The 12,859-nt window shown below is 57.5% G+C and overlaps 1 protein-coding gene across 1 annotated transcript in view; it reads right to left on the minus strand.

Moving 5' to 3' along the window:
* Positions 1-12,467, minus strand: part of WDR1 (WD repeat domain 1) — a 40,561-nt gene extending 28,094 nt beyond the window's left edge. Inside the window, exons 1-3 of the mRNA XM_040238339.1 lie at positions 12,216-12,467; positions 11,595-11,716; positions 149-239 (exon numbers count right to left, since the gene is read on the minus strand). Coding sequence (XP_040094273.1) covers positions 149-239; positions 11,595-11,716; positions 12,216-12,231 — 229 coding nt within the window. The 5' untranslated portion in view covers positions 12,232-12,467. The remainder of the gene's footprint in view (positions 1-148; positions 240-11,594; positions 11,717-12,215) is intronic.
* Positions 12,468-12,859: the final 392 nt, after the last annotated feature.

Raw genomic sequence — 12,859 nt, forward strand, 5'->3', positions numbered from 1 at the left:
CACCATCCCCACCCTCCTGGACCTTCCTCCCTGCCTCCTTCACCCACCCCACCCCTCTTCCCTAGCCAGGCTCCCAGGACTCGGGGCGGAGGGCAGGGTGCGCCACACCACATGCAGCCAGAAGCCACGCGCGCAGACAGACAGGTACCTCCGGAGGCGATGTAGAAGCCGCTGGGCGCGTACTTGGCCACCACCACCTGGTGGGCATGCTCCGTGTAGATGTCCGCAATGGCCGGATTCTGCAGGGAGGAGACCAGAATGAACACAGCAACCCAGAAGCGGCAAACTTGCTTTCCACTCTCTGGATTAATGGAGTTGGGTGGGAAAATGACCCACGGACACACACAAATACAGACGCCCAAACCTCCATAAGGAAAACCCCAGAAGTACGCTTACCTGCCTGGGTGACAAGAATTCTAGGCAATTTAACGCCTTTATAAGACGCGAGGTGATTTGCTTTCTTTTGGTACTTGCCAAACAAATACGTATTTTCGAAATACACATGGGACATAAAAGTTTCCTTAGGGAAAAAAAATCTACGACTCTTTTCTGCCACTTGTAGGGGCTGCCACCTTCTCTGAGTCCAGCTCCCCAGAGCGAGTCTCCCCCGTTCTGAACCAGCTCTCCCCAGGCTGCCAGGCGGGGTCTGACCCAAACTGGAGCCTCTAGCCTTGGAGGAGCAGGAACACAGAGGCAGGTAGGCAGCTGGGGGACCCTTCCTCGTTCAAATCCCTCGATTTAACAAACTCCCTTTCGTGGCTCAAATCCAAGGCTGGCTGGACTCTGCAGTGAGAACTGGGCCAGCGTCAGAGACCAGGAGCAGCTCTCTGGACTCAGTCATCAGGTTTAAATGTACAATTTATCAAACTCGATCACGGCACTCCCCAGCACACATGGCCCAGGAGCCTCAGCAAACCTGCGGCCCTGTGCTCAGATGCTCTGTCATCAGAGCCCAGCGTCCTCCCAGGAGGGCAGAGAGAGCCAGGCATCTAATCCCCGACACCCGCCGACATGCGCTGCAGAGCCAAGTGCCTTGTGAAAGGAGCAGCTACGGGCTGTGAAAGCATCGGGTCCCAGGGAGGCTGCTGTGGGCGCATCTGACCTGCCCCCCACAACCGCCCCCACCTCTTCTGACCACCTTGCAGTCTCCCCATCCCCGTCTCTTAATGCCCCTCAACAAGGCCGGAGGCCTGGACTCTTCTCAGCTTCCTAGCCACAGGATCGCCTGCCCCCTCACCCGAAAGAGTCCAGAGAAGCATCCTGCTAAGTCCCAGCTCCGGCAACCACCCTCCTACCATTCCTGCAAGGCCCCCGGTCTCCGTAAATGCTGCGCCTTCGCCAGCAACACCTCTCCCTGCCTGCTAACACCCACTTATCAGGCCTGAAGGGCCATCTGCATGGAGCCTGCCGTGACAGCCCCTCTCTCTCCTGTGCCTGCAAAGCATTTAACACGACACACACCACGGTCCGTGGCCCCCTTATCCCTCTCCTCAAACTCCTCTTTGACCTGCTCCACGCGCATTTATCTCCTTTAGCCATCACAGCAGTCAGCAAACTACAGATGCTCAATTATTTTTTTGGCAGGGGGGGCGCGTAAAAGTTTACACAGTCCTTTTACCCCTAGGACTTAGTGTCACACGATAGAGTAGGTACTTTACATATGTCGGTCATACATTAATCCGATGCAGAATAAACATGAGCAAAAAGTGAAATCAGAGAGACATCAACCATCTGAAGATACTCTGAATGGCAAATAAACCCGTGCAAAGGTGCTCAATGTCATTAGCCGTTTGGGAAGTGCAAATCAGAACTACAGTGAGAAACCACCCTATACCCAGGAGAGTCAAGAGAATTAAGACTGACGTCACCAAATGTTGGCAAGGATGGGTGGGGTACAGTCTGGAATGTTTATATACTGCTGGGGGGAATGTAAAATAGTACAGCTGGAAGAGCTGGGCTGGTTATTTATAAAGTTAAACATAACATTTATGCAAAAACCCCACTCCTAGGTATTTACCCAAGAGAAAGAGAAGTGCATGCCCACAAAAAGATACACATGAAAGTTCATGACAGTCCCTAAGTGGAAATCAACCAACCCAAAGAGTCACCCCCAGGTGTCTGGAGAAGCAAACTGCGCTGTCCACCCAGGGGAACACTACTTGGCAACAAAAGGCTACAAACTGCTGAGGCCCCTCAACCACAGGAGGAGCCTCGAAAGCCTCACGCTGAATGGCAAAGCCAGACGCAAAGGAGAACGCACGGCAGGAGTCCGTTCTGATCAAAGTCCAGAAAAGGCCAGCCCACAGGCCACAGAAAGCCGGACCTCGTTGGGGCTGCCAGGGCCTGGGGGGTGGGGGGCAGGGTGGAGAGGCCCGTGGAGAGGCCCATGGGAGTGACTGGAAAGCTTTTGTCCAAACTCTAGTTGTGCATTTGAAACGGACGGATTTATTGTCCCTAGATTACCCTGCAATAAAACGATGATGCATAGGATCCAGTAAACATCCGTCCGAACCCAACCTGCTCCTTCCCAGGTTAGCCCTCTGGACTGGACCGTTCTAACAAGGACAACCTCCCTCATAGAGAACCTGGCGAAAGCAGTCTGTGGCCAGGTGGCTCCAAGGCCTGTGTTCCGAGGCTGACGGAGGGCTCCCAGCCCCGCATGTAGGCACGACAGGTGGGAGACCACCCCCCAGGGGAACTCATGCCGACGGGGATGCCCAGCCCAGCCCTGCCCTTAAAGGGGAACGGGAAGGGGGGGTCGAGTGGAGAAGTGGAAGGAGTTAAACAGTGGCCCTGGGAGGCAGTCCTGCCCCTACAGATCCTTCCCCTAAAGCGGGTGGGGTGAGTGAAACCTCGGGTCAGTCCAAGCGGGCTCTCCCAGCGCCCCCGTCCACATTCCCAACACAACTGGGGGCGAGCTCTCCAGGCTGAACACAACAAATAGAGTCAGCACCAAAACCCCGCCCTCAGCTCCCCAGCCAAAGGGGACGCCTCCCTGTCCCCAAAGTGTCTGTGACTGCCCAGGCTCATGGCAAACCCAGCCGTGCAGCGCTAGGGCGCCCCTCCCCTGGGACTTCCTTCCTGCCCTCCTCCCCCCACGCCTCCCATCAGGGGACAGGGGCTTCAGGCAGAAACCAGAAGGAAGTCTTGGCATTTGAGGCCCGTGGATGCCTAGCGGATGTGGGCAGAGCCTGCGAAAACCTCCTGTCATCTCGCTGGGTCCCCAGGTGCATCCCAGCCCTGCCCACCACCCTCCACTGTTGGCGTGTCCCTCTGCAAACCCCACCTCTGACCCCAGGCCTGTCCCAGCCCTGGCCCTGACCCGCTCGCTGTTCAACCCTGCCCTGCGATCCTAGGCTTGTCCCAAGTCCATCCACCTCATCTTCCCCGCCTGGCCAGATTCCAGTTTTTCCTGCCCCTCCTGGGACCAGGACAATACCGTGACAACATCTGAACTGACCCCCTGCCTTGCACTAACGCACCAGTCTCTATGTCCGGACTCTGATCACACATTCAGAGGACCCTGGACCATTCCCACCTCCCACCTGTGTGTGGAGGCCCATCCCCAGCCCAGCAAATAAGCATTCTCCCCCCATACCTTTCCACACGTGGAAGGGAGAATTCCTAAAGCATCTCCCGCCCCCAAAGGAGCTTTCACATTCCTGTGTTCTCTGAGGCCAGAGGTCACCCCCAGCACTTTACAGGTAAGGTTAAGGGGTGGCCCCAGCCACAAGGCATGGCAGCTTTGCCTCGGCACGCCTGGAATCCTGTGGACATGTCGCCACATCAGTGAAGCCATGGGACACAGCCCTGCTCCTCTGGAGCTGCTGATGGCCCCTGGCGGCCTCCTCCAAACTCCAGGCAAAGTGACCTTTGGGAGGATTAAGTTTCCAGAGCACTGGCTTTCTAGACACACCCAGTTCCTAAAAGCAGGCCCTAGAAACCGACCTGCATGGCGAATGTGACCTGCGGGGTGCTCTGCTCACGGGGAACCCAACTCAGTGACTGCCAAGCCGCTCCACAAACCTCTCTGCTTCCAGACCTGCAGAACTGAACCCAGAGGCTCAGTCCAGGGTTCAGCCAGCCCATCCTGCTCGACCTTGGAGGCTCCCTCTGTCATCCAGAGGAAGCAGCCCTAAGCCACAGTCCAGAGTCCATTTCCCATTCTGCCCCTGCCCTCCTCCAGCAGGTCACTGGCTCTGACATTCTTCCCTTCATTCGCTGCAGGCTGGAATACCTTCCCTACTTCCCAGATGACCTTCTCTGAACCACCTTCTAACGCTTGGGCAAAGGCTCCCTGCCTCCTCCAGGAAGCCTTCCCTGATGCTCCAAGGTAGAAATGATTTCTCCCAGCCCAGAAAGCCCACACTACCTTCCCTACCCTCCCACCCTTATTATTTGCTACCTTGGACACATGTCACTCTTACACCTGCAAAGCTTCTCACCAAGTGGACCCCCACAGAGGGCAGAGCCCAGGTCTGATTCACCACTGCAACTCTGACCACTGCACCCCATCCTCTGAAAAGACTAAGGCATGCCAGTCCCCAGCAGCCATTTTTGAAAACACAACCATCATATGCTGATGACTACTCTCAGACATCTGGGGTGACCATTCAGTTGATTCTCTTTGAAACCTCACAGTACCTATGGGTAACCTTAGGACCCCATTTTACAGGCAAAGAAGTGGGGCAGAGAGACTTGGAGGGATGTGCCCAAGTAAGTGGCGGGGACTGGGACCTGAACTCAGCTGAGCAGCCTTGCTCCTCTGGGTTCTACTCCATTACCTACATCTGGAGTCACTGTCCGCCTGACTCCTAACTCAGGGAACAGAGGTTTGCAGCGATGGTGACAGCTACCCAGCTACCCGCCTGGAAGTGTATAGCCTGAATGGAGGCGGGCGGGAGTGGCCATGCCCAGAACCTTCCTTCTGGCTCCCTGCCCAGCCCCCACCCTGAAGCAAACCAAGCCCTAGAACAGGGGCCCCCGGGGAGTCCCCCCATGTGAGAGTGGGCACACCACTCCCTGCTGGGCCCAGCATGATGCCACCTCCCTTCCTGTCCCCCTTTCCCTCTGCCTGCCCAGGGCCTTCAGAGGAGTCAGGAGGGGAGACTGTGGGGGCTAGGATCAGCCCCCACTGTGTAACCAAGGACAGGGCCGCTGCTCTGCTGCAAGTGTTTCTTTGCCTCCCCGCCAAGGGCAAGAAATGGTGGCTCAGATGGTAAAGAACCCGCCTGCCAATGCAGGAGACGAGAGTTTGGTCCCAGGGTTGGGAAGATCCCCTGGAGAAGGGTATGGCAACCCACTGCAGTATTCTTGCCTGGAGAATCCCATGGAGAGAGGAGCCTGGTGGGCTACAGTCCATGGGGTCGCAAAGTGTCAGACACGACTGAGCAAGCACACAACAACAACAAAGGATAGAAATGATCCCAAAGGCCACAGTGAGTCCGCAACAGTGCTGAGAGGACACAAGCTCAACTTCTGCCCACCTCCGTGCACCTGTATTCCCTGCCAGACTCCCCCCATCTCTGCTGTCTCAACCCCCCTTCCTGGAAAACTCTTACTCACCCTCCAAAACCCAACTCAAAAGTGCCCTTGCTCCAGAAACCTTCCTCGAGGCTCTGTGACACAGCTGGCCCTTTCCTCTTGTTCCCAAAATGCTGAGGACATGCTTCTTTTAAAGCGCTAACCTGGTGAGTTAGGATGTTACCTACTGGGGTTCTTTGCTCGCCCCTGCTGACATTTCTGGGGAACTCTTTGTTGCAAGACAATCCTGCGCATTGTGGGATGTTTGGCAACACCCCTGGCCTCTGCCCACTAGATACCAGTAGCACAAAAATGTCCTCAGATATTGCCAAATACCCCTCAACAGGGTGGGGGTGGGAGCAAAACTGCCTCTCACTGAGAACCACTGATTTAACCTTGGGCACCGCGGCTACTGGCTGGGCTTGGCAGGAGGGGGAATGTGTGTGGGAAACGTCAGGACCGAGGACTGGATGCAGCAGCTGATGATGCCTTCATCTTCGAGCAGCTTCCTAACTGGCCTCCCTCCTGCCTCACGTGGATTTCCCAGGTGGTGAAGTGGTGAAGAATCTGCCTGCCAATGCAGGAGACGTGGGTTCAATCCTTGGGTGGGGAAGATCCCACCGGGGAAGCAGAATGGCAACCTGCTCCAGTATTCTTGCCTGGAAGATCCTATGCACAGGGGAGCCTAGGGAGCTAGTTGGTGGGGTCACGAAGAGTGGGACACACCGAGCAAGCGTGCACCTACCTCATACCTTAGCTACAGAGCAATCTCTCCACTGACCTGACTACACGGCTCATCTGCTGAACCTTTCCGTGGTTCTGGTGGCCTCGGGCCAGGGCTGGGCTGCTGTGGGGCGGCCTGACCCCCAGCACCCTCTCCTGCCTGCCTGTAACTCCCCCCACCCCAGGGCTCCGGCCACAAGGGTCAACAACCTGTGCGGGACTCTCCCAACTCTGCTCCACCTGACTGGTCCCTTCCTGGGCCCCCAGCTGCTCAAGGTCCCCTGGGATGACACCTCCTGGCATATTTCTGCCTCTCGGCATCAGTCCTGACTGTCGGTTTCCCCTGGAGACGGTGAGCTCCGTGAGGACAGGCCTTTGCAGGGGAGTGTCCAGAGCCAGGCCTGGGCTCCGCTACAAAGCAGGTGCTTATATACACCTATAACAGGATCAAGTCGGGCTCAAGCACAGGAAGTGGAGGGGGCAAGGAAGGTGGGAGAGAAGTGGAAGTGACCCCCTGAGCCAGCTGACACTCCGGGTGGGGGGGTTCCCCAGATGACTGGCAATGGGTGGACACTGACATCACAGCACAAGCACCTGAAGATCATTAGCCCAGAAGCCAGTGGAGCACGTCCCCACCCTTCGGGCCCCCCCAAGAGCTCTGGAGCCTTCTCTGAGCCCAGCATCCTTGCTTGTTAAAAGGTCAGACCACAGGACCCCAGAGCTCTCCTGGCCCGACCCCAAGCCTGTGCTGCCCGCTGGCCTTCTGTCCAGGTGGCGATCAAACACGCCACCTCCTTTTGTCATCAGGTGGCCGTTTCAGTCCCACCCAAGGCAGCGAGCTCCACAGGCAGGGGCACTGTCTCCGCGCTGCCCATAGAGCACACAGTCGTCCTGGGCAGGGGGCAGGGACTCGAGGCACGTGTCATGGGACAGAAGGGACGAGGTCGGTCCTCCGCTGGCCATCTGTCCCTTCGTGTACACACCCCACCCCCACCTGTAGGAGATGCCCAAGGTGGTCCCTCTGCACGCTGACTGGCAGTAGGTCACCCCGTGGGAAAAGCAGCGCTCAAGTTCAACATCCCTTAAGCTGGCCTCCAGGGCTTCCCAGGTAGCCCAAGTGGTAAAGAACCCACCTGTCGGTGCAGGAGGCATGGAGACGCGGGTTCAATCCCTGGGTCGGGAAGATCCCCTGGAAGAGGGCGTGGAACCCACTCCATGGGTCACAACGGAGTTGGACACAACTAAGCACGCGGCACGCACGCCAGCTGGCCTCTGCACTGCTGACGATGAGCCCACAGAGCCCATGGTTGAAGCACAGAAACACCAGACTGCTACAAACACTACACCCCTGGAATTTAACTTCGTATAAACCATTTTTCCCCACATATGTGCGTGTGTGTGTGTATATATAGTGGGAAAATCCCCTGGAGAAGGAAATGGCAACCCACTCCAGTATTCTTGCCTGGAGAACCTTCATGGACAGAGGAGCCCCGAGGGCTACAGTCCATGGGGTCACAGAGTCGGACGCGACTGAGCGACTACCGCACACACATATAGTACATTCTGGCTCTGGAATCTGGGACTGCAGAGCTTTAAAAGCAGGCCCCAAACCTGCCTGTGTAGCAGATCTGCTGGCTGCTACTGGCAGCGGGCACTCAGTTGCCAGAGCCAGTTTACAGGGAAGTGATCCCAGGCGGTTTAGAACGTGATGAGGCTCCTTCACAGCCAGTGGGAACAGGGAGGAGCCTTCCAACTACACTGCAGGCGGGAGGCAACAGGGCCTCGAAGTACGAGTGCACCAGGCTCCCTCCTTCCAGAATGTTCCTTTCTGGATGGCCATCTCACTGCCTGCTTTTAACCCGGCAGAGAATTTCCTCTCCTCTCCTAGGTGTGGCAATCAAATGTGTTGAGAGAAACACAGATGAGAAACGCTCTTTGCCACCAGCTTGAGAAGCGCCGTGATGCTGGGTTCACAAAGCAACTTTGAAGGCAGCAAAGTGAATGACAGCTGTGGCTCCAAGCGGAAGGTTAGCAAGGGCCCGACGCCCGCTTGGCAGGAATAAAGGTGGTATCTGCCACTCAGTCGTGCCCAGCTCTCTGTAGCTCTCAGGGCTCCTTTGTCCATGGAATTCTCCTGGCAAGAATACCGAAGTGAGTTGCCATTTCCTTCTAGAGGGGATCTTCCCGACCCAGGGATCGAGCCTGCATCTCTTGCGTGGCAGGCAGATTCTTTACCGTCTGAGCCACCAGGGGAGCCTTTCTTACTTCCATACAATAAACCTTCTGTGGCTGCCTATCATCTCTGCCACACAGCCCGCCTTTCAATCAAGAAGGGACTTACTGAGCACCGGACTATGTGCCGGGCACTGTGCTAGGCCAGGACATGGCAGGTCAGAGTGGCTCCTCGCCGTCTGGCTCCTGGAAGGCCAGGATGGGAGGGCCACTTAGGAGGTGAAGCTGCCACAGCAAATGGGCAGCGAGCCATGCTGCTATTTGAGGCAAGAATGTGCAGACAAGGGACACAGCAAGGCTCAAGTCTGGAGACCCACACGCAGCAAGCTCCAGAGGGGGCGTGGAATCCAGGGGCCTGGAGCCCCAGGGAGAGAAGGTGGCAGTGAGGAAAGGTCGAGGATGCCAAGGCTGGACTACAGGGCACCATCGGTCTCAAATGGGAGAGCCAAGGAACAGCTCGACCCCGTATTTTAATAACCAGTCCAGCAGCAGTGATGAGGGCAGGCTGGAGGAGGGCCAGGGAGAAAGGCCAGTTTGGCCTTCGGTTTTTGCAGTCCAGGCGAGATAGCATGATGAGGGTGGAAGCAGTGAAAAATCTGTCAGATTCAGATGTCTTTGAATGCACAGGCAATAGGACTCAATGGAGAACTAAATATGGTGTGGAAAGGGGAAGCCCAAGGCTGGGGCCAGAACAGCTGGCAGAGTGGTGGTCGCCATTCTGAGGATGAACACGTGGGAAACCCAACTGTGGGGAGGGCGTGTTCAGTATAAGCCACCCATCGGACGTTCTGTTGGACATTCCTCGATCTGGTCCCCTCCTCCCTTTCGTGTTTCTTCTGGACTCAGCCTGTATTCCAACCAGACCGAATTCTTATTTCAATATGAGAGTAGTGTCTTTTTTCCCCCCAGGAATACTCTGCCCTAACAAAAATTGTTCCCACCTTGACTTGAGCAGCAATGGTCCGCTCCCATCAAACAAAAGCCTAAATGCCTGATGGGACTTCTTGGAACAGGGTGGGAAGAACACATCTGCACCCTGGTGCTGTCTTGGCCCTGAAGACACTTAAACAAACAGATGGGAAAGGTAAGCAGATGTGCCCTCCAAAGAGAATGGTAAACTCGAGGGGGTACCGCTAAGGATGAAAAGCTCAGAAGAGGGACTTCCCTGGTGGTCTAGTGGTTGGGAATCCATCTTGCAATATGGGGGATGCGGGTTCGATCCCTCATTGGAGAGCTGGGATTCCCTCCAGCCACAGGGCAACTAAGCCCTCATGTTGCAACGATTAAGCCAGGTGCCTCAACTAGAGAAAAGCCCGTGTGCTGCAACTAAGACCTGTTGCAGCCAAAAATAAATAAATATTATTAAAAAAAAAAATGCTCAGAAGAACAAGCAAGCAGAAAACAGAATAGGTTCCATAAGTTAGGGAATGCCTCCTGCAAAGAGGGTGCTTGTCCATGACTGTAAACAGGGTCTCCATTGGAAGTGGCTCCATTTACTGGCTGCCTTCACCTTGCTGAGCTGGACCCCTGTTCTGAGCAGTGGGTCCCCAGGGCAGGTGGAGCGGGGAGGTGTGGAAGATGCAGTTTAAAGGACAAGCTGCAGGTTAAGAACCTTTCATGGCACCAGACACACAGTAGGTCTTCATGGGCAGGCTCCCATCTGGAAGTGAGTATAGCCCGCTGTGATGTGTGCGTGCCTCGTCAGGGGCAAACCTAAGCATTTGTTCCGCTGCCCCGTATCCCTGAGAATGCCTTCACTCATTTTATTTGATACACTACAGTATCTACCTACTCAGGGCCATCTCAACTTTTCTTTTCTCAATATCTCAGAACCTCTCTGGAGCCCTCCGGATCTTTATGATCTAAATCCTTGCCCATGTTTTCCCCAGTTCTGAGTGAGTCGGGATCAGCTTTCGAGGAATCTGTGTCTAGCAGAGGAGATGTTAGCACCTTCAAAGCACATTCACACACACCCACCCCTTCAAGTGAGGGGCCAAGCCATCCTGGGCAGGGCAGAAACTGCCAAATGGAGCTTTGTCTCCCAGCAGACAGCTTGCGGGGGTGGGGCAGGAGAGGGGTGCGGAGGCAGAGCCAGCATCATCTCAGACCTCACAGACAAGGAAACCAAGACCACAGAGCCCTTGCACTGCTTCAGCCAGCTCTGAGGTTCAGAAAGCAAGACTGTCTCCAAAGGGACAGTTCCAGTGCCCCAGGGATAACCACCCACATACCCTGAATTTAAGCTGACACCCCTTGAGGGGGCATCACCAATCAAAGCCATCCACCTACAGACTGTGTACAAGCCCCACCCAGGAAGCTCAAGAGAACCCTCCTCACCCCCAGACACTAGGGAATGGTCATGTAGGTACATCCGGCTTCCACCCCCACCCCCAACTCAGTCCAGGCACAGCCAAGATTTCAGTGTGTCATCTCAGCAGTGGAGAGACTGACAAGCACACCAGGTCATTTCGATAATTACAGAGAAGTAACGGAATATTTTTGAGGATTTCCCAAGGAATGGGCTCTAGAAGCCTTCTCAGCCTGGGTACAGGAGGCCTGTGCAGATGATTCATGGGGATAAACTGGTTCCTTATTTTGCAGTGGGGCTCAGACCCTGCGAAAGGGAAGACCAGGCCGGAAGGGTAGAGACCTGGGTGTGAGCCCCGCTTCTGCCACACTGGGGGACCGTGGGTGTGCCATGAGTATGGGTGTCTGCCCGGCATGCAGGGTCTCCCTCAGGGGGGCCCAGGCCAGCAGGGCAAGCCGGGGAGCCCCAAGTCATCTCCATTTTACAGATGAGTAAACCGGGGCTCAGAGAGGCCGAGTCACCAAGCACCCCAAGGGTCAAGGTCCAATCTCTCAAACCCAGAGCCCCTAAGCCTCGGCTTCCCCCACGGAGAAAGAGAATTGGGTCTGGATAAATCTGCAACTGTCTCTCTGGGCTTCCGAGGTGTGGTCCCCGAGGCTGAGGGGGGCGTGGCGTCCTCGCCCCAGGCCGCTGGGCCGGAGCGGAGAGGGTGCAAGGGGAAGGAGTCACCCCAGAGCTGGGCGGGTGGTCAGGGAAAGAACCGGCATCCGGGCGGCGGCCAGCGGAACGGGGGAGGCGAGGTACTCACGTCTATGTTCCTTAGGATGACGCACTTGCCATTGGTGTAAAGAAAATTGTTGCCCTTGGGGTCGCCGCCGACGATTTTGGAGACACCCCTCTCCACCTGGGGGAGGCTGGCGAACACCTTCTCTGCAGAGACACAAACGCAGCCAGGCATCTGAGGGCCAGCCCCACGCCGGGCTGAAGGCAGAGGGGAGGGAAAAGGGGATAGAAAAAAGGAGAAGGGGTGGGGGGGGCGGCCCTGAACCGGTCTCTGCCGGTCACCTGTTGCCTCCAACCCGGAGGGGCGGCCGCCACTTTGAAGGAGCGCAGGGGACGGGTGCGACTTCCTGGTCCGCGCGCTCCCTTAACCAGGCCCTGCAGGGAGATGCGGGGGCTTCCGCGGGGCCCCGACCGCATCGCCAACTTTGGGGCGCCCTCCTCGCCTTACCCCGCCGGCCAAGGATTGCCACCCGGCGCCCCCGGGAGGGCGGCGGGGCGCTCACCAGCCGGCTCCCGCACCCCTCCCCCGCGCCCCGCGGACCTCGCCGGACCGCCGGCACCCGGCCGATGGCCGAGGGGGCCAGGCAGGCAGGCAGGGCGGGCGCCCACCCCCGGGGCGGGGGGCGCACCGAGCCGCGGCACTTACTGATCTCGTACGGCATCCTTGCCCACTTGTTACCGCGCCGCGCTCGCCAGAGAGCCTCCAGGGACCGCGCGCGCCGCGAATCAGACCTGGCCGAGGCCGAGCCCGGGGACAGGCGCCGAAAGGCGGCGCCGGGCGTGCAGGGCGCGGAGAGGGGCGGGGGGGGCGGTCCGAGGCCGGGTCTCCAAGGCCGGCTCGCGCCCTGCCCTGCGCGCTGCCGCTGCGGACGCGCCGAACCCGGAAGCGCGGCCCCGCGCGCGCGGCTCGCCCCCCAGCTTTGACCATATATAGTCAAGCGCTCAGCTCGGCGGCTGCGGCTCCGGCGAGCCTGCGCGGACCTGGCCGCCGCCGCGCCCCTCCCCCTCCCCGCTCGGGCCCCGCCCAACGAGCCCCGCCTCCGGAAGTGACGTAGAACCGCGACCGCATGAAAAGGCGGCGTGGTCAGTGAGGCGCATCACAATGCGTCTGGGAGCCGGCGGGGGTAGCTTGGGTTGTTGTGGGGAAGGGTAGGCTAAGGAAGTTGTTTTTTTTTGGTGAAGTTTTGCGGGCGCTGGAATCACCAGAGCGCCAGGATAAGGCTTATGTTTGCGTAGCGGGCGTTTACTGAGCTGCCAGCCTTTCAGCCCAGTGGGCGTCCTGCTTGGGTT

This window comes from Oryx dammah, unplaced genomic scaffold (genome assembly GCF_014754425.2).
Source record: "Oryx dammah isolate SB20612 unplaced genomic scaffold, SCBI_Odam_1.1 HiC_scaffold_3, whole genome shotgun sequence".
NCBI lineage: Eukaryota > Metazoa > Chordata > Mammalia > Artiodactyla > Bovidae > Oryx > Oryx dammah.